This window comes from Mauremys reevesii, linkage group 17 (genome assembly GCF_016161935.1).
Source record: "Mauremys reevesii isolate NIE-2019 linkage group 17, ASM1616193v1, whole genome shotgun sequence".
Classification (NCBI taxonomy): Eukaryota; Metazoa; Chordata; order Testudines; family Geoemydidae; genus Mauremys; species Mauremys reevesii.
This window is the reverse complement of record NC_052639.1, coordinates 3,611,133-3,631,528: the sequence shown is the minus strand read 5'-3', so window position 1 is coordinate 3,631,528 and position 20,396 is coordinate 3,611,133. Positions and strand designations below refer to the sequence as shown.

Below are 20,396 nucleotides of genomic sequence, written 5' to 3'. Positions count from 1 at the left end.
TTTCAGAAAGCCTTTGACAAGGTCCTGCACCAAAGGCTCTTAGGCAAACTAAGCAGTGCTGGGATAAGAGGGAAGGTCCTCTTGTCACGGAGTTCCTGGGTGATGCTCTGGAACTACCCACCAAGCCAGTCAGGACTTTGGGGAGCCTCCTCTCCCTTGGAGCAGACTGTCTGCAGGGCAAGAAGCTCACATGGCTTCATTCAGCATCCTCTGTCCCTCTGTACGCTTCCCCTAGCGAGTCCGCCCAGGCGGGGTCCTGGGGAAGCCAGAGGGTCCTGCACCCCCACTTCACAGTCAGATGTGACTCTCAGCCAGCCAGTAAAACAGAGGTTTATTAGATGACAGGAACATGGTCTAAAACATAGCTTGTAGATACAAAGAACCGGACCCCTCAGCCGGGTCCATTCTGGGGCCCAGCGAGCCAGACACGCCCGTCTGCCCTCACTCCCCATCCCCAGCCAGCTCCAAACTAAAACCCCCTCCAGCCCCTCCTTCTCTGCTGAGTTCCTTTCCCGCCAGGAGGTCACCTGACCTCTTTGTTCTCCCACACCTTGAGCATCCCCTTGCAGGGGGAAGGGCCAGGCCATTAATTGCTAGGCGACAGAGGGTCGACCAGAAACTGAGGCACCCCCACAGTATTCAGGGGAAACATTAAGAACAGCCCCACTTCGTCACACCTCTCATGGATCAATAGTTGCTTAAAAGATAGGAGACAAAGGGTAAGAATAAGAGTAGGTCAGTTTTCACACTGCAGAGAGGGGAACAGTAGGGTCTGTACTGGGACGTGCTGTTCAACATATTCAGAAGTGATTGGAAAGGGAGTGAACAATGACATGGCAAAGTACGCAGACAAAACAAAATTATTCAATAGTTAAGTCCAAAGCAGACTGTGAGGAGTTAAAGGGAATCTCGCAAAACTGGGTGACTGGGCAACAAAATGGCAGATGAAATTTAATGTTTAAGTGCAAAGTAATGCACATTGGAAAAAAATAATCCCAACTATACATACAAAACCATGGGGTTTAAATTAGCTGTTACCATTCAAGAAAGAGATCTTAGAATCATTGTGGATAATTCCTTGCTAAATGTTGATTGGCTGTCAAAAAAGCTAAAACAATGTTAGAAACCATGAGGAAAGGGATAGATGATAAAGCAGAAAATATAATGCCACCCTGTAAATCCACAGCAAGTAGAAAAGCTTCAAAAACAGACTCCAACGAGAAACTGCTGAACTTGAATTAATATGCAAACTAGATACCATCAATTTAGGCTTAAATAGGGACTGGGAATGGCTGAGCCATTACACACATTGAATCTATTTCCCCATGTTCAGTATCCTCACAGCTTCTTGTCAAACTGTCTGAAATGGGCTATCTTGATTATCACTACAAAAGTTTTTTTTTCTCCTGCTGTTAATAGCTCATCTTAATTAATTAGCCTCTTAGAGTTGGTAGGGCAACTCCCACCTTTTCATGTTCTCTGTATGTGTATATATCCTCACTGTATGTTCCATTCTATGCATCCGAAGAAGTGAGCTGTAGCTCATGAAAGCTCATGCTAAAATAAATTTGTTAGTCTCTAAGGTGCCACAAGTCCTCCTGCGCTTTATGCGGATACAGACTAACACGGCTGCTACTCTGAAACCTATAAATCCATGGTACACCTATACCTTGAATACTGTGTGCAGGTCTGGTTGCCACATCTCAAAAAAATATATATTAGAATTGGAAAAGGTACAGAGAAGAGCAACAAAAATGTTTAAGGGTATGAAACAACTTCCATAGGAGGAGAGGTTAAAAAGACTGGGGCCATTAATTTTAGATGATGGATGACTAAGGGGGGCAGGGGAAGTATAATAGAGGTCAATAAACTCATGAATGGTATGAAGAAAGTGAACAGGGAAGTGTTCTTTACCCCTTTACATAACACAACAAGTAGGTGTCACCCAGTGAAATTAAGGCAGCAGGCTTAAAACAAGCATAAGGAAATAATTCACACAACCCACAGTCAACCTGTGGCACTTGTTGCTGTGGATGTTGTGAAGGCCAAAAATATAACAATGGTTCAAAAAAGAATTAGGCTAGGGATCGCGAGGGATAGGTTGTCTGTTAGCCAAGATGGTCAGGGATGCAGCCCCATGCTCCGAGTGTTCCTAAACATCCAAATGACAGAAGCTGGGACTGGATCACTTGAAATTGCCCTGTTCTGTTTATTCCCTCTGAAGCATTTGGCATTGGCCACCATCAAAAGGCAGGATACTGGGCTTTGATGGTCCATGGGTCAATGTTGGGATATTGTTAGCCTTTTCCAGAGGGTCTGGCTGGAGAGTCTTGCCCGCATGCTCGGGGTTCAGCTGATCGCCATATTTGGGATGGGGAGGGGATTTTCCTCCTCAGGGGTAGATTGGGTGTGGCCTGTTTTTTTTCCTTCCTCCATGGGGCAGGGGGGGGGGCTGCTGCTGGTGGATTATCTGCTAAGTGAAGTCTTAACGCACGATTTGCAGCATTCAACAGCAGAGAGGAGAGAGAATTTTCATGAGTGTGTGTGGATATGGCCTGGGCCTGCATCTTGCAGGAGGTCAGACTAGATGATCATAATGGTCCCTTCTGATCTTGAATTCTATGATTCTATGGTCTAATGCAGAATGGCCATTCTTAGGTAAAGTTTACTTACTAATAAAGAACAGAAATTCAAATGATAGCAAGCACAGATATTGGAGACAAAGGCATACGTACAAAATAAAATCATAGCACATGTACTAGAGCCTAAGCTTAACAAATAGGACGTTGTTATGTCATACAGAGCAAAAGCTCCCCCAGAACCCTTCCAGTGTCCTTCAGCCAGGTTTGGCAGTTGTCTTCTATTTGCGAAACAAGCACACTGGCAGCTTACTTCCTAGCTGAAAGATGTACGTTGGGTCTCTATACCTACAGTGTTAGTCCCAGGAATCCATTGCCTGTACTTGGAAATCGGGTAACTCATGATGCTTGTGTTTTCCTGTCTAATCTCCCCTAGGGCCTCTGCAATCCCTTGATTAGCGTTTCATTGTGACGTACGCAATACTCAGTTTGCACATAGACTGAAAGATAAATATCTCTGGCCTGTAGCCTTACCTAATTAGTTTTCCCAGGCACGGAGACAGGACACACCAGACCACACACGACAGGAAGACAAGTACCACACCTGTTAGCTATCGTTCAGCTGAGTTCAGTTCAAAGCCAGAGAGCCAGAAGAACACACACACACATGGCCAAACTTTTACACTACTATACAAACAAAACAAACAAACGTTTTTGTTGTCATTGTTGTTGACTGTTAGAACTAACCTGTGCATACACTGGATGGGGATGATATGATATATATATATACATATATAGGGGGCTACAAGATACACATACAAGATACATCTGTTTGTCATTCTGAAGGGGACACAAGATACATCCGTTTGACCCTTTGTACTAGATTTAGAGATACTGGATATGCAACGCAGCTTGCAGATGCAATATAGCATATACATATTGGGGCAAACAAAAAACTGAATAAGCGAAATAGACTTTAGTATGATACACGCCTCAGTCTAATGAGTTTCTGTAAGCTTTCCACCACAGTTTGACAAATAATAACATAAACTTGGTTTACTCAGCCTAATCTGGAAAAGGCTTCATTAGCACTATGATTTTCCAACAGGCCTGAAAGAAACTTGTTTCTCATCTGGTGACCAGCCCCAAGTCAAACACTTTAAGAACATTATGTTCAGCGTAGTTACATAACTCTACACTGATTAGCCATACATTCACTTCACAATGGCTGTGAGAACAGGCAGGATTCAGCAGAGACCTTACATGACGCCCATTGGCAAACTAGTATGCAGATACCACACCAAGGGGTTCCCTGTAACTCAGGGGTTCCCAAACTTGGTTCGTGGCTTATTCAGAGTAAGCCCTTGGTGGGCCGTGAGACACTGTGTTTACCTGAGCATCTGCAGGTATGGCCGCTCGCAGCTCCCAATGGCTGCGGTTCGTTGTTCCCTGCCAATGGGAGCCGAGGGGAGTGGTGGCGTGGCCTGCACTGCTTCCCACAGCTCCCATTGGCCGGGAACAGCAAACTGTGGCCATTGGGAGCTGCGAGCGGCCATACCAGCAGGTAAACACAGCGTCTCGCAGCCCGCCAGGGGCTTGCTGTGAAGCAAGTTTGGGAACTCCTGCTGTAACTCTTGTGTTACCTGTAGCTCTGCCAGTTGGCACCAAGAAGATCTTGGCTGCCAGCGTCAAGCTAAGACACTTGGTTCAGGAGACCCATAATGGGATATGGAGCCCCAGTCACACAGGCCATGTGTTTGGCCCCAGCTCAGCTGAAGAGTAATTGGCCACCATTGCCATCTGATGGCAGTTGTGTGTGAAATGTGATTGGCCTGCGTCTAGTTCCAGTGGACAGCAATCTGTATCACAACTGACCTGCTCGTTGGCACTCTGATGAGAGTGCCAGCGAGTGAATGAGCCACGGAGAGTCTGCACCGTCACAGAGATGATCCCTCAAGGTGAGAGCTGAGGCACCTTGGCAGGGTAGCATGGGGGACGCTTGTCCTGCTTTTGCCCATGCTGTACCCATTCTTTGGAAAAACGGCTTCAGTCTCAAGGGAGATTAATGTGGCATCTTTTCCCAGCCCTATGCTCACCTTCCCCACAAAGGTTTTTATGCACCTACTAGTGCATTGGTTGATGTGCTTACAAACCTTTGGGAGGGGGAAGGCATAGCTTCCCCATATGGGTGAGAGCTGCAAAGACCTCCCATTTGAAGCACTGTATGGTACTAACTCTTCTCTCTGTGTTTCTTTCCAGCCAAAATCAGCAGAGCAGCTCCTGGAGATGCTGGCAAGTGGGAACAGAAACCGCACACAGCACCCCACAGATGCCAATGCTACTTCCTCACGCTCACACGCGGTCTTCCAGGCAAGTGGTAGCAGCAACATCTATCAGGACTCTTATCTTCAGGCGTCCGTGCCTAAATTGAGCCAAATGAAGAAACAGGAAGAAAGCTCCTGCAGTCTTGGAATGCAGGGTCTCCAGTTACTACTTCTGTTCAGTATGTTAAGTAGGAGGATCATGTCTTCCTTTGAAGAATCTGGCAATAGCTACTGAGAGACAGGATCCTGGGCTGGACCATTGGTTTCTTCTTGCAACTAGAGCTGACATACTGGGTCATCCACTTACTCTCTGCCCTGCCAGGGTAGGGTTCTCCTGCAGTGCGTCCAGTGTCGTTTTAAATGTCCCAAGTTCTGGGACTCCCCCTTCCCCTCATTCCCTTGGGAGATTCTTCCATTCTCTACTAGATTTCACTGTCAAGATGCTTTTCTTGGCCTAAATGTTCCCTTGTTTTGTTTTGTTTTATCCCTGTACCCCTGTGTATTGCAATGAACAACTAGCCTCCTTCTTTGGTGGCCTATTTGCAGGTTTTTCTCCCCACCTTCCCTTAGGCACTAAAGAGCCGGGTAACTACTAAACGCAAGTTCAAAGTACGTAATAAGCGTAGCTGAAGGCTGAATTAGTTTCAGCCTAGTTCACCGCCCCACCCGCTCAGCCGCGGAATCGAAGCGGTTCGGGCTCCAAGGTCGACTCCGCCGCTTTGCAGAGTGAGTCGAGGCACTCTCCTCCCTCGGAGTTCAAACTATCCAGATTAGATAGATGAGTAGTTCAACTCGAAGTCGAACTCACCAAGGCCCGACCCGGCTGGTAAGTGTAGACTAGCCCTTAGACACACTTTACCTACTGGGCTCTCAATCTTTCCTTGGAAATCAGTCCCTGCAGCCTACAATCACTTGCCACTCGTCTCTGAAAACCTTCCAATTTCTCTTCATAGTGTTGTGCCCAGAATGGAAAAAATGAGTAACTCCAGGACTGTACAAAGAGACTATGATCTCTCTGACTGCAGGCTCATCGCTAACTTGCTGTCATTCGGCCCAGCTCTCACCACTCCTGTTTCCTAAGTTTTCTCTCCACACAAAGCCTGGGTGTTAGGGATGATTTTTCCTCAGATGGATTAGTTGCATTTTCAAGGTTGAATCTGCTGTTGTGCTGCACCTAGGACAAGGACTAGCCAGTTCCAGTCCAGGTTAGGGCACTTTGCCAGGAGGCAGATCTTGTCGTTAGGGCCTGGACTCCCAGCTGGCCACACTGGAAAACCCTCCTGTAACAGAGTCAGCACCCACCTCTCACGAGCACCCACTCTGGTTGGGTGTGTCTGCGGTCTTTAAACCAGTCTAGCCCTGGTATGGGGCTGTATCCCCAAGGCTTCCTCCCTGGAGATACTATCTTCCTGCTGCTCAGTCCCTACTCAGTGCCCACAGCCAGCCAGGAGCTCCTTCCTTGCTTCTCCAGGCCCTGCTAGCAAACTGGCTTTGGCTCAGTCCTTGCAGCCAGCCAGGAGCCTCTTGCTCCCCCAGTCCCTGCCCACACTGAGCTGTCCGTGACCCTGCTGCTCTTCCAGGTAGCCAGGCATGCAGTCCTTTCTTCTCCAGCTCCAAGCAGCAACTGCCCAGTCTCTGGCGCTGTAGCTCCTTTTTATAGGGTTCGCTCTAGCCTGCTTGGAGGCCCACTCCACTGCTCCTTACCTGGGACGAGTGTGGCAGGACACTGAGGCCTCCACCAGTGGGCCTCTGGGCCTAGTCAACCCCATCACACTTCCTCTCCTACTGGTGGCTTCTGCTGTTCACTTAGGCTGGCAACTAATAATGTGGGAGGAGAGGAACTGGCTCAGAGTGGCTCTGTGCAGGGAGACCGGGCTGATTGTTGGTCCTGCTCCTTAAGAACATAAGAAGGGCTACACTGGGTCAAACCAACTGTCCATCTAGCCCAGTTTCTTGTCTCTGACAGTGGCCAGTGCCAGATACTTCAGAGGAGATGAATGGAACAGGGAAATTATCTAGTCATCCATCCATCCCCTGTTGTCCGGCCCCAGCTTCTGGCAGTTGGAGGCTTAAGGACACCCAGAGTTGCGCCTCTGACCATCGTGGCTAATAACCATTGATGGACCTGTCCTCCATGAACGTATCTAATTCTTTTTCGAACCCAGTTATACTTTTGGCCTTCACAACATCCACAGCAATGAGTTTCACAAGTTGACTGTGCGTTGTGTGAAGAAGTGCTTCCTTTTGTTTGTTTTAAACCCGTTGCCTGTTAATTTTATCAGGTGATCCCCTAGTGCCTGTGTTATGTGAAGGGGGTAAATAACACTTTCCTTTTCGCTTCCTCCACACCATTTATGATGATATAGTGTGACAGATTTTGTTACCAATCTGCCTGAGGCGTCAGGTGATTAGGCTGAGGCCACGGGATTTTTAGGGGAGGAGATGACGAAACCCACCAAGTGTTTAAGTTTTAAAGCTTTATTAATAAAATAACAGCGGAGAGTGAGGGGTGGAAGGAAGAAAGCGTTAGTGCCCCAAGCCCTAACCCACTTTCATACTCACACACACTTTACCCGAGGCTGGCCAAGCTGGGTGGAATGTAAGAAGAAGAGGGGGAAGGATGGATGGGAATTCTGTTCTGGGCACAGGTTGTCCGGGGTCCGCTGCGATCTCTGACTTCCTCTGGCTCTTGGAGGGGTTTTAAGTCCTGGGTTTTTTTGGGGGTGTTTTTGTCCAGGGCCATCTGTTTCTGTTGCTTTTTGTGCCAGTCCAAACCGGCTCGCTGTGGCCTCCTTGGCTTCCTTGGCTTCCCAAAACATCCCAGCTCCAAAGACTTTGTTTTCCCCCCGTTGGCCTTTGCCGTCTCATTTGCTTTCACTGTTTTTACTGCTATTTTTGCAGCCCCTGCTCAGCTTTGTTTTTCTTTTTTTATGGCTAGACAGCTGCAGATTTTTTGTTGCGCCCATGACCTTGGACCGGGGCCAGCGTTTTATTTTTACACAGAGCTAGCTAAAGTGTCGAGTTAACCCATTCTTTGCTCATTTCCTTCTTCCCCCTCTGGCCTCTCGGACCTGCAAAGAAATTTTCCATTCCACACTTACTCACATCTTTGATCCTTTCCAAAATGCCCTGCAATGCTTGCAACAGCGTTAGCAACATACAATGCTGATCTGCCTTCCCCAGGGGACCCCTTGAGGGAGGGGGCCAGTGGGGTGTGACAATAGACCTCTGTAATGCCCCCTTTTATTTATCTATTGGGGGTAGCCATGTTAGTCTGTATCCAAAAAACCAAGGAGTCCGGTGGCACCTTAAAGACTAACAGATTTATTTGGGCATAAGCTTTCGTGGGTAAAACACCACTTCTTCAGATGCATGGAGTGAAAATTACAGATACAGGCATTATTTATTTATCTATCTTCTAAACTGAATAGTCCTGGTCTTTTAATCTCTCCTAATATGGGACCTGTTCCATCCCTCTAACCATTTTTGTTGCTCTTTTCTGCACCTTTTCCAATTCTAATATCTTTTTTGAGATGAGGCAATCAGAACTGCCCACAGTATTCAAGATGTGGGCGTACCATGGATTTATATAGCAGCGCTATGATATTTTCTGTCATATTATCTATCCCTTTCCTAAGGTTCCTACCATTCTGTTAGCTTTTTTTGACTGCCCCTGCACATTGAGCAGATGTTTTCAGAGAACTATCACGATGACTCCAAGATCTGTTGCTTGAGTAGTAACAGTTAATTTAGAACCCATCATTTGGTATGTATAGTTGGGATTATTTTCATCAATGTGCATTACTCGGTTGTTATCAACACTGAATTTTCATTTGCCATTTTGTCACCCAGTCACACAGTTTAGTGAAATATCTTTGTAACTCGTCACAGTCATCTTTGGATTTATCTTGAGTAATTTTGCATCATCTTCAGATTTTGCCACATCACTGTTCACCCCTTTTTCCATATCATTGATTAATATCAAGTATCAGAGGAGTAGCAGTGTTAGTCTGGCTCTGTAAAAAGCAACAAAGAGTCCTGTGGCACCTTATAGATTAACAGACATATCAGAGCATAAGCTTTCACGAAAGCTCATGCTCCAATACGTCTGTTAGTCTATAAGGTGCCACAGGAGTCTTTGTCGCATTTATGAATATGTTGAACAGCACAGTTCCTAGCACAGATCCTTGGGGGGGCCCCCCACTATTTACCTCTATTGTGAAAACTGGCCATTTATTCCTACCCTTTGTCTCCTATCTTTTAACCAATTATTGATCCATGAGAGGACCTTCCCTCTTATCTCAGGACTGCTTAGTTTGCTTAAGAGCTTTTGGTGCGGGACCTTGTCAAAGGTTTTCTAAAAGTTCAAGTACTCTGTATCTACTGCTCACTCTTGTCCACATCCTGAAGTTAAGTGTAGTGGCCTTTAATTGTCAGGATTGCTGCTGGAGCCTCTTTTAAAAATCGGCATCACATGAGCTACTCTCTAGTCATCTGGTACAGAGGCTGATTTAAGTGATAGGTTACATACCACAGTTAGCAGTTTTGCAATTTCATATTTAAGTTCCTTCAGAACTCTTGGGTGACACCATCTGGTCCTGGTGACTTTCTACTCTTTAATTTCTCAATTTGTTCCAAAATCACCTCTATCGACACCTCAATCTGGGACAATTCCTCAGATTTGTCACCTAAAAAGAATGGCTCGGGTGTAGGGAATCTCCCACACTTCCTTTGCAGTGAAGACCAATGGAATTGCTTTCGTTTCTCCACAACAGCCTGGTCTTCTGTAGCACCTTGATCGTTCAGTGGGTCTACTGGCTGTTTGGCAGGCTTCCTGCTTCTGATATACTTACAAAGTTACAGCAACTTTTTTCTGTGTCATTAGCTAGTTGCTCTTCAAATTCTATCTTGGCGTGCCCTATTATACCTGACCTGGCAGAGTTTATGCTCCTTTCTGTTTTCCACACTAGGATTTGACTTCTAATTTTTAAAGGATGTGTTTTTTGCCTCTAACCACCTCTTTTACTCTGCTCTTAAGCCATAGTGGCATATTTTTGGTCCTCTTACTGTTTTTTGGGTCTGGACAGAGTCTAGTCACTGTCTCAAGGTCTGGGCTTCCTGGCACACTTTCGGGATGCAGATCCTCTATCTAGCACCCCTTCCTGAGATACGTGGTTCTGCAATCCAACTACTGCTGGCCTCCCCAGTAGCAAATGCATGCTCCCCAAAGTTCCTCCAAAGCTACGGACTCTCTGGATTGTGATTTCACCCTTTGGAGACTACATGATAGTTAAAACAAGGGACGCACAGACTCAGCAAAGGAATTTCTCAACCAGTCATTCTTCACTGATAGGCAAAGCACAAGATAGATACAAATCTACAGAACATAACAAACATCTGCACATCAAACCCTCCTTCCAGCATCCTCACCACTCTGAGAGCCCTTTGGGGGTTGGTCAGTCCTTCCAGTGTCCCAGGACCCTCCTCTCCTCCTGCACAGCCTTGTTATCTTGTTCTGGTCAGTCAGAGAGCCGTTGGTAAGAGCAGTTCCAGTCCCCTCTGTCAGCAGTGGCGTAGCCAGGTGGAGGGAACAGGGGGAGCGATAAAAAAAGAAGGTGCCACCCGCTGCAGTGCTTTTACTCACCCGGCAGCGCTCCGGGTCTTTGGCGGCAGGCCCTTCACTCGCTCTGGGTGTCTTCGGTGGCTCTGAAGGACCCGCTGCCGAAGACCTGCAGAGCGAGTGAAGGTCCCGCCTCCAAAGTGCCGCTGAAGACCTGGAGCCCTGCCGGGTGAGTAAAATAAAAGCGCCGCAGCGGGTGGCGCCTTTTTTTTTTATTAATCGCTCCCCTGGGTGTGTACAAAGGCACCAAGGAATTGACAAGGCGCCACTTGTGCTCAGTGGGGGAGCGGCTGCTGCCCCGCTCCCCCCCTAGCTACGCTACTGTCTGTCAGGTGCCCCCCCCCCCAGTCAACTTCAAGTCCCTTGTCCGGTGTGTCATTGCTTGGTTACAGCCCATCTGCAGTTCAGACTGGGGGCACTGGTCCCCGTGATAAGCCCACCACCGAAGGGACAGCTTATTGTTCTAGGACACTTCCATTTGAATGGAAAACCATCCAGGTTAGTGACTCTTGATTGCTGTCTTGTTAACCCACCGCTAGTGGGCAAGGTCTCTGCTAATACCTTCTAGATATCCCGTACCAATATGATGGAGGGTAAAAGGCAAAAGCGAAGGTGCAGTACAAGTTGCAATCAAAATGGAGTTTGCAGACTGATACAGACATACACATGCTAACCTGTCATATCCTGTATCCATTACAAGTTCTCCTCCCACAACCTGAGACCAATCAGAGTTGGCCTTATGGCCTGCGAGATCCTAGAACTGAGCGTGGGGAAGACTAGGCAGCATTTTCTCTCCTCTAGACCCTCAGTAGGGGGAAGATAGTTGATCTGTAGCTTGGCAACATGGCACTGTAGATCAGTGAGTGGAGAGGAAACACATGCTCTTGCTTTCATTGCTTGTGATGATGGCTAGTCCTGCAGTGAATCCTTTGAGTGGTGGCCTTATCAGACCCCAGGAGAGTTCATATTCAGTTCTCTGCTGTCCCCTTCGATAAGACATTGCCTGTTGACTGGGCTGAGCAGGTCTTGAGGCCTTGCCTTATCTTTCCTCACTATCTTTATCTTTTCTTCCTGTCCTCGCAGATCTATGTGAAGCAGCAGGACCGTGTCGTTGGCATCACTCAGGATGTGCAGGTGGCCAAGATGAGCCTGATAGACCTGGCAGGCTCGGAGCGAGCATCAACCACCAACACAAAGGGAGAGCGGCTCCGAGAGGGCGCCAACATCAACCGTTCACTGCTGGCCCTGATTAATGTCATCAACGCCCTGGCTGATGCAAAGGTAATGCCCCTGATCCACCCTTCCACAATACACCCTCCTCGGAAAACCACCAAAGGGCAGGGGGCGTTAAAAGGACACTTGACATAAGGTATTTCCTTGTCTGATAAACCTAAGGAGCTCTCTGCTGCAGGATATTGAGTGTACTTAGAGCTGTCATATAATACAAGAACTAGTCACCAAATGAAATTAATGAGGATGGAGATGGATGGATGATATTGACACATCTAGCTCAGGAAGACTTCATAGGATTAGGAACAGTCTCTGACATTAACTGTGGTAAAACAGGGCTGGACCAAGTGCCTCTTCGGGCACTTGCTTCCTAACCTGGGTTTATGGGAATGAGTCTGAGCATTAGGATATTAGCATTCTAGGATTCTTAGAGATACCTGACAACTGAGGTGAGTCCCCTGATCTCTCCGAACAGAGCAGGAAGTCCCACATCCCGTACAGGGACAGTAAGCTCACACGCCTGCTGAAGGACTCTCTTGGGGGCAACTGCCGGACCATCATGATTGCTGCCATCAGCCCGTCTGCACTCGCCTATGAGAACACCTACAACACGCTCAAGTATGCCAATCGGGCCAAGGAGATCAAGCTGTCGGTGAGTCCCGCACATCTGTGTACAGACCTCTCTCTGTACGGTGCCACTCTGTTGAGAGGCTGTTGGCAAGTGGGCGGGGGCAAAAGCTGGCTCCGTGAGCTTCATAACCTACCATAGTGCCTCTGGATAATGAAAGGGGTCTTAGTTCAGTTAACCCACTGGTAGATATTTAGATGTCGGAACTATCCAGTCCTCGTATCTGTGCCTGCTCTGGGGACAAGCACAACTGGAGTTGCAGCTCAGTCTGGAGGAGATGTGAGCATTGGCTAAAGCCAAGCGTCACTTCACGGGCGGGAATTAGTGACCATGAAAGGGAGCTTCTCCCTTCAGAATTGTCCCTCCGTGGTTTTCCCTGCATCACAGGGGTATCCCAGCAGCTCTGCTTAAACTAACCCATAGAGGGACTGGGACTCAGCAACAGGGCTCACTGGCCTCTCAGTTCTCTCCACAGGGCCAGGGCTATTCCACCTCTGTTTCTTTAACCCTCTCTCCTCCTTCCCCGCCCCCTTTCCACCCTGCAGCTGAAGAGTAACGTGCTCAGCCTGGACTGCCACATCACTAAATATGCAGCTATCTGTGAGCAGCTGAAAGCAGAGGTGAGATGCCTTGCAGGGGGCTGGCTGGAGAGCAGTTCTTGCCAGAGACCAGCACTGCTCTGGGACTGTAAGTACCATGAGTTCTGTGATAGGCTCGTGGTAAGGGCTGTGCAGCCGGAGAACTGCTTAGCCAGTCAGTGGGCAGTGTCTTGTGTCAAGGAAGAGCAGAGGACTGGAATGGACTCTTCTGGGGCTGCAATGAGAGCGCTGCTGCTGGACATATCCAGGGGCCCAGGTATTCTGGGATCCTGCAGCATTTGCTCTAGGACCCAGTAATGAGTCACTCTCTGCCATGTTTGTGAAGAGAGGTGAATGGCGTGTAAGTGCTGTAGCCCTCCCTGCCTGAATCTGCAGCAGGACAGCCAGAACCAATGGCACTGAAGTGCGAACTGCCCTACTGATCCCCAAAGCTCCTAGTGTCCCCAGCCAGCTGCCAGAATCTCCACATTCCCCCTTACCTCTTCTACAAGGCAAATGGTCAATGAACCACTGAAAAATATTGGGGGCAAAGTAAGACTGTATGGCTTACAACTGAGTGTGCCAATCTCAGGTCAGACTGTCCGAAAACTAGTGGTGTGTTCTGTAATTAGATTTCATAGAATCATAGATTATTAGAGTTGGAAGGGACCTCAGGAGATCATCTAGTCCAACCCCCTGTTCAAAGCTGGACCAATGGTCCCCCTCGAGGATTGAACTCACAACCTTAGGTTTAGCAGGCCAATGCTCAAACCACTGAGCTATTTCACCAAGCTGGTAACAAATGTGTGCTCCTGGATCACTCTACCAGTCTTACCACAGAATCATAGACTATCAGGGTTGGAAGGGACCTCAGGAGGTTCTAGTCCAACCCCCTGCTCAAAGCAGGGCCAATCCCCAACTAAATCATCCCAGCCAGGGCTTTGTCAAGACAGGCATTAAAAACCTCTAAGGATGGAGATTCTACCACCTCCCTAGGGAACCCATTCCAGTGCTTCACCACCACCCTCCTAGTGAAAATTTTTTTCCCAATATCCAACCTAAACCTCCCCCACTGCTACTTGAGACCATTACTCCTTGTTCTGTCATCTGGTACCACTGAGAACAGTCTAGATCCATCCTCCTTGGAACCCCCTTTCAGGTAGTTGAAAGCAGCTATCAAATCCCCCCTCATTCTCCTCTTCTGCAGACTAAATAATCCCAGTTCCCTCAGCCTCTCCTCATAAGTCATGTGCTCCAGCCCCCTAATCATTTTCGTTGCCCGTCACTGGACTCTTTCCAATTTTTCCACATCCTTCTTATAGTCTGGTGCCCAAAACTGGACACAGTATCCAGATGAGGCCTCACCAATGCCAAATAGAGGGGAATGATCACATCTCTCGATCTGCTGGCAATGCCCCTACTTATACAGTCCAAAATGCCGTTAGCCTTCTTGGCAACAAGGGCACACTGCTGACTCATATCCAGCTTCTCGTCCACTGTAACCCCTAGGTCCTTTTCTGCAGAACTGCTGCCTGGCCACTCAGTCCCCAGCCTGTAGCAGTGCATGGGATTCTTCTGTCCTAAGTGCAGGACTCTGCACTTGCCCTTTTTGAACCTCCTCAGATTTCTTTTGGCCCAATCCTCTAATTTGTCTAGGTCCCTCTTTATCCTATTCCTACCCTCTAGCGTATCTACCACTCCTCCCAGTTTAGTGTCATCTGCAAACTTGCTGAGGGTGCAATTCACACCATCCTCCAGATCATTAATGAAGATATTGAACAAAACCAGCCCCAGGACTGACTCTTGGGGCACTCCGCTTGGCATTCCGCCGTGGACAGTCCCCTTATGCTCTCCAGCCCCTCTTTACCATCCAGACAAACTGAACTTTGTGATGAAAGGTTATTAACACCAAAATCACCTCGTATTAGGTTACTCCCAACCCCAAGGGGTCGGTTACTTACCCCAGGTCGATGGATACTCGATCTCACACCAAAGACAATGCTGGCAGCCATTTTCTCTAGTAAACTAACAAAAACTTTATTAGCTAAGAAAAAGCAATGAGCATTATTGAGAGGTTCAAGCAGGTAAAATGCATTCACAGGGAGTTGAAGTTTGTATATGATAGGAGAGAGGTAGTGAGCTGCTAGATTTCAATAAGTCTCTCAGCGTTACCCAGAATAACTGTGGGGATCTCTGTCCATTTGTTCAATATTCCACACTATTAGAATCCAAAACAGTTCAAAGATGCAGAATCATTCCCTTGAACCAGTATTTATAGATTCTTGCTCACAGAAAATTCGCTGACCGCTTCTATATCCATTGCTGAACTCAACGACTCTTGCTTTGAAGTTAGCCTTCTACTTTTTGCATTCACAAGTAATGTAGTTGCAGTGACATACATAATGCAATTGCCTGCCGTTACATTCTAACAGGGATCGAGAAGTGAAAACAATACAAGTATCATTCACTAATTTTCATGCAGTTTACACACCACGTAAATTCTCACTAACATACACTTCTGATCTAGGGTTAATTACATACAGGGTTTACATAATGTAATGAGATAGTAAACAACAGGTTATAACAAGACAACAACATCAGCATTTTGCTAGTTTTCATAAATTTAGAGCAAATGTAGTTGGGGACATATGCCATGTAAGTGCAATGTGATAACATCCCCCTTTGGGAATTGGCTTGAACACGCAATGACCTTTTAGCATTTCTTTGCTCTCCACACAGCAGTGAGTTGCGCTATTGCTCCAGCCTGAGCTGGGGATCTGCTAGGACAGGTCACAACACTGACAAATGTCGGGGCAGAGTAGGACTGAACTGAATGTCAGACCAACACAGGGGCTAGTGCAGTGGCTGGATCCTTGGACCTGAAGGTGCTGCACAGTCCGATGCAAGTGAGCCGCAGAATCCGGGGGGTCGGCAGACTGCTTGGGGGAAGAAGGGGAATAAAGGGCAGGTACCTGGCTGCTCCCCAAGGACTCCAAGTGTCATGGGTGGGGGCTGGGGAGGAGTCTCCTGGAAATGCACAAACTTCTCCTGACTGCAGTTTCTGTAGTGGAGTATGACTGCCGGCTCATGAGGAAGTGGCAGACATGCCTGGGGACTGTTATGTGGTGTCCCTTGCTGCTCTGGGACTCAAGTGAAGGAGGAACACAGCAAGTCCTCAGTGTCAAGGTCTCTCCTGCAGCTGCTCTCAGAAGGGAGGTGTAGTTTTGTGGAGTTGACAGCGAATGCCATGAATGGATGGGGAAATTGGATCTAAATGGGTGGAATTTCCCTTGCAGGTGGCAAATCTGCGAGAGAAGCTCCAAGCTTATGAGAGAAACACCCAGGATCCAGACCACCAGGTTCCAGCTCCTCAGGCACAGTGTAGTCTTTGGCAAGTGGAGCTGCTCAGGTACGTTTCGTTGATCATCAAAATCTTGTCCTTCCGGGCGCCTGAACAATGCTGAATGCTACATCCTATCCCCCAGGCTTCCCCATCAAGGATTTTTAGGGTTCATTTTACTCTTGATTGGCTCCCAAATCATGTGTCTGAAAGCAGAGCTGATTGGAATGCAGCCACACCTGTTGACTTGCTAAGCACATGGTCATGTCAGTCAGACACTCCTGCCTATGATGAAGCCATAGTCTGCCCACCAGAGCCCGGGTGGGCAGAGTGACTCACTGACAAGTGAGAGGGAAGGTGGTCCAAGAAGGCCTTTTGCCAGACTAAGCACAGAACAAGACTTGGAAAATCTGACTGTAAAAGAAAGGTCTCCATGAGGGTCTCTGGCCTCCCCAGAGAAGCCTGTAAGTGGTGGCAGAAAACACGGCAGCTTTTCACCCAAATCTGCTCTGGCAACTGCTCCTAAATAGCTTGTCTCCGTGTTGTTATGACTGCTTCTTCCTCTGCATTGCTACAGGTCAGCAGTGTCTCCAGATCATGAAGTCCCTGATAAGGGTAACCAGGAAATGGTGATACAGCAGCAGGAGCGGAAAGTGAGACCCCCCTTTCAGCAACAGGACCTGGGAGCAGTGGAACAGGTGAGAGAAGGGGCTGGTTGGCAGAGAAGCGCTCAGGCAGGTCTGGAGACTTGGCAAGAATGAGACAGCTGCAGGGTGAGGGGAAGTGCAGGATAGGTGGTGAGACACAGCAGGGCTATGGCAATAACTGGCGGGGGGGGCACTGAGCAGCAGGGGGGTAGAGAAGCTGGGAATTGTGGCCTTGGAAGATGAGCATTATCCTGGGGGGCCAGTTACAGCATGTGCTGAAGCTGTGTCCTCTGCTCTGTAGTCAGCTCTCCCCTCCTCCATGAAACCTGCACCAGGTGAGAGCGGCAGGAGCTGGCAAACCTGAGCAAAAGCCTTTGATACTAACGTTCCCTCCTTGTGATCCATTCAGGCGCCAGAGAAGGATCTTCGTGACCATGCCACAGACCTTCAGCAGAAAACCAATAACCCAAGCTCTCTGCTACAGGCACTGCCCCAGGATCAGACCCAGAGGTGAGTGTTCCCCCACTGCCGCCCCCACATACATGCACATGGGAGAAAGGGACGTGCTCCTCCCTGTGGTGAGGTGAACTGTGCGGCAGTACCGGGGCGGGGCCGTGCCCAGGCTGAAAGAACCAGCCCCGTCTGCAGGGTGCTTGTGCTCCTCATGGTGATTGTGAAGGGGCAGGAACAGTTACGAGGGATACAGGGCCTCTGCAGTTACCTGTCCTATAAAGGCAGCACCTACTATAGGTACTAGTGGTCGGAAAGTAACTGCCCTTTCTCCATGAATCCCAGTAATATGGGTTCTGCCAGCAGAGCAGAGTTGGAATTCCCAATGTGGCAAATGGTATGTGAACCTGAACTTCAGAGTGGTATAAGTCACTTCTGGAAGCTCTGCTTATGTCCTGGGCTTCTATAAGTTGTGCCCTGGGGTGGGTCCATGAAACAATCTGCTGGGATCTCTGCCATAAGTCTGTTGCCAGAATGGATCCCTTGGGAAAGTTAACCCCCTCCCCCAGGCCTCCCACTGAAGAGTATTTAACTTAAAACCTGGCAAAGTCTCACTGCCAGCCTGGCCAAGAACCAGAGGTCCTAAAAGCCCAGCCCAGCGTCCCAAGTGCCCCCTGATACGAGCTCTGGAACCAAAGGGTGACTCTAGAGTTGACAACCTGCAGGTTCTGTTGCCGGTGAACTCATCAAGCACTCTGCTATTGCAGTCTTAAAATAGTCTGACCAGATCTCACCACCTTGGATTGGGCTCCACTGTCCGATCCATTTACAGCTGAGGTACAGCCTTTGGACTGGCAGCAAGCTGCAACACTGCTGTACTGTAAAGTTTGGCCACCCCTTGTACTAACAGTCTGTGCTCTGGCACGGCCCTAAGAGGACACCTGGAATTGAACAGGTGTGTCTGGGTGCTTCCTGGAACCATTGCAGGTAGGTGGTATGTGGGTGTGAGGTGCTGATAATGGAACCTCGGTGCCCAGAAGACCTTGGTCAAAGTCACTATTTTCAGCTTCCTAACTGGTTCTTGGGGCCAGGTTCTCACATGCTACACTGCGCTAGACTATTGGTGACAGTGTTCATCTCTTCTAGGGAAACTCATGTTGTGACCCTTTCTGTCCCAGGCTGGTCATTGCTGTCCTGCATGTTGCACAAAGGCAGTACTCTCTGCTGAAGGCTGCCAACCTCCTAACCCCTGACATGGTCTCAGAGTTTGAGGAACTGGAATACCTGGTGCAAAGAGAAACTGGTAGGCGTCAAGAGCCAGCTGGGACTCTGGGCGGATCCGAGGTGACCAGTGAAAGCATCCCAGCCCAAGAGGAGCAGCAGCACTCGGATAACGGTGAGCTTGTGTGGGTGTGGTCTCCACAACAGCTGGGCCTCAACCCCTATGTTCTGCTGTCCCCCCGGGGTTTGAAGTATGTGCATGAGCGACAGGGCGGAGGAGCCTGGAAGGCTCTGTGCTGTGGCTCACGCTTTGGGGTGGTCACTACTGTCCTCCCCCCCCAGTGGGAGTGGCTGCCTGCCCTGGAGCCTCTGGTGCTGCTCCCCAGCCTCCCCTGCAGCCCAAACGCCCTAGCAGGCTAGAGCACAGCTGGGTGCGACGTGTGTCACTCGGCATCTGGGACCCAACTCAAATGCACTTTGAGGACAAAGGCAACTTGAGGGTGGGTGGGCAACTGAGTGGCTGCAGCCCTGGGACTTGGTGCAGTGGCCTCTACCCCCAGCTAAGTACCTCAGTGAAATCATTACAGTTCTGGCAGATGAGATGAGCTCTGAGTGCAGGTCACGCCATTGGTCACGCTTGGTTCGTGTTTGAAGGCTTTCTCTGTAGCTAATAGGGGCCAGGGGCACTTTTGGTTTCAGACAACCCAGCCTGTAGATCCCGCAGTGCAATTATACACACATTTAAAAAATTTGGATGTGGCCATTTATATGGCAGTTTAATCACATTCACAGAAGCCTGGGCATAGCCCTATAAGCCATCTCCCAGCACCGTATAGCTGAGGCTCTACGAGGCTCCTCTTTGTGTACGACAGGTCAGTATTTCCTGGGTTTACAGATCAGGGAAGTGAGGCTTAGAGACTTTACAGGGCTTCTTTTTAATTCTGTGTTTAGACTTCAGTGCTTTTGGTGCCTGCACAAAACTCAACCCAGTGACCCCACAGCTCTTCCAGCTGCTGGCTGCCTCTCCCCAAAACCTGGGGAACACACACTGCATACACAGATGGGCCTAGGGATCCGTGTCTCATAGATACTGCCGCCCATCTCCAGAGGCACCTGCCACGTAAAATCAGTAGCAATAGCAAAGTGCCTAATGGACTTCAAAAGCAGCAAAGAATCCTGTGGCCCCTTATAGACTAACAGACGTTTTGGAGCATGAGCTTTCGGGGGTGAATACCCACTTCGTCGGATGCATGCATTCACCCACGAAAGCTCATGCTCCCAAACGTCTGTTAGTCTATAAGGTGCCACAGGATTCTTTGCTGCTTTTAATGGACTTCAGAGTCTCGGGGGCCTCCCCCGTTTCAAGGTAAAAACTCTGCTCTGGGCGGGTAAGGCTTTTTGTTCGTTCTTTTAGACTTGTTCTCTTGAGGTTGACTTGTTCCAGGCTAATGTTTACGTCTTTGTAGTTTGGTTGGCTTGGGTAGAAGGGGTGTCATGCCTGGCCTCTGGATTGCAGGGACGGGAGACAGCAAATGTGAATGTCTAGTGCCCCTCCCTGAGAACAGCCGCTAGCAGCCCCCTTCCGTGTAAACCAGGGGGCTGGTTTTCACATCAAGCTCAGGCACACCAGGCAGTGACAGATGCCTTAGAATCACTGAGGAGTTGGGCAGAGGGAGAACCCGAAAGACCTACCTCCTAATGTCTATGACTGTGCCAACATGGCCTTTCTTACCTGCTTCGGGGTGGGGGCATGCAGGAGGCTCGGCTGTAGGGCTGCTT

At 48.8% G+C, this 20,396-nt stretch overlaps 1 protein-coding gene across 1 annotated transcript in view; it reads left to right on the top strand.

Annotated features, from left to right (window-relative positions):
* KIF18B (kinesin family member 18B) overlaps window positions 1-20,396 on the top strand; it is a 34,201-nt gene that overhangs the window by 9,843 nt on the left and 3,962 nt on the right. Inside the window, exons 5-12 of the mRNA XM_039504015.1 lie at window positions 4,839-4,949; window positions 11,607-11,804; window positions 12,229-12,405; window positions 12,927-13,001; window positions 16,256-16,368; window positions 16,877-16,997; window positions 17,356-17,456; window positions 18,575-18,792. Coding sequence (XP_039359949.1) covers window positions 4,839-4,949; window positions 11,607-11,804; window positions 12,229-12,405; window positions 12,927-13,001; window positions 16,256-16,368; window positions 16,877-16,997; window positions 17,356-17,456; window positions 18,575-18,792 — 1,114 coding nt within the window. The remainder of the gene's footprint in view (window positions 1-4,838; window positions 4,950-11,606; window positions 11,805-12,228; window positions 12,406-12,926; window positions 13,002-16,255; window positions 16,369-16,876; window positions 16,998-17,355; window positions 17,457-18,574; window positions 18,793-20,396) is intronic.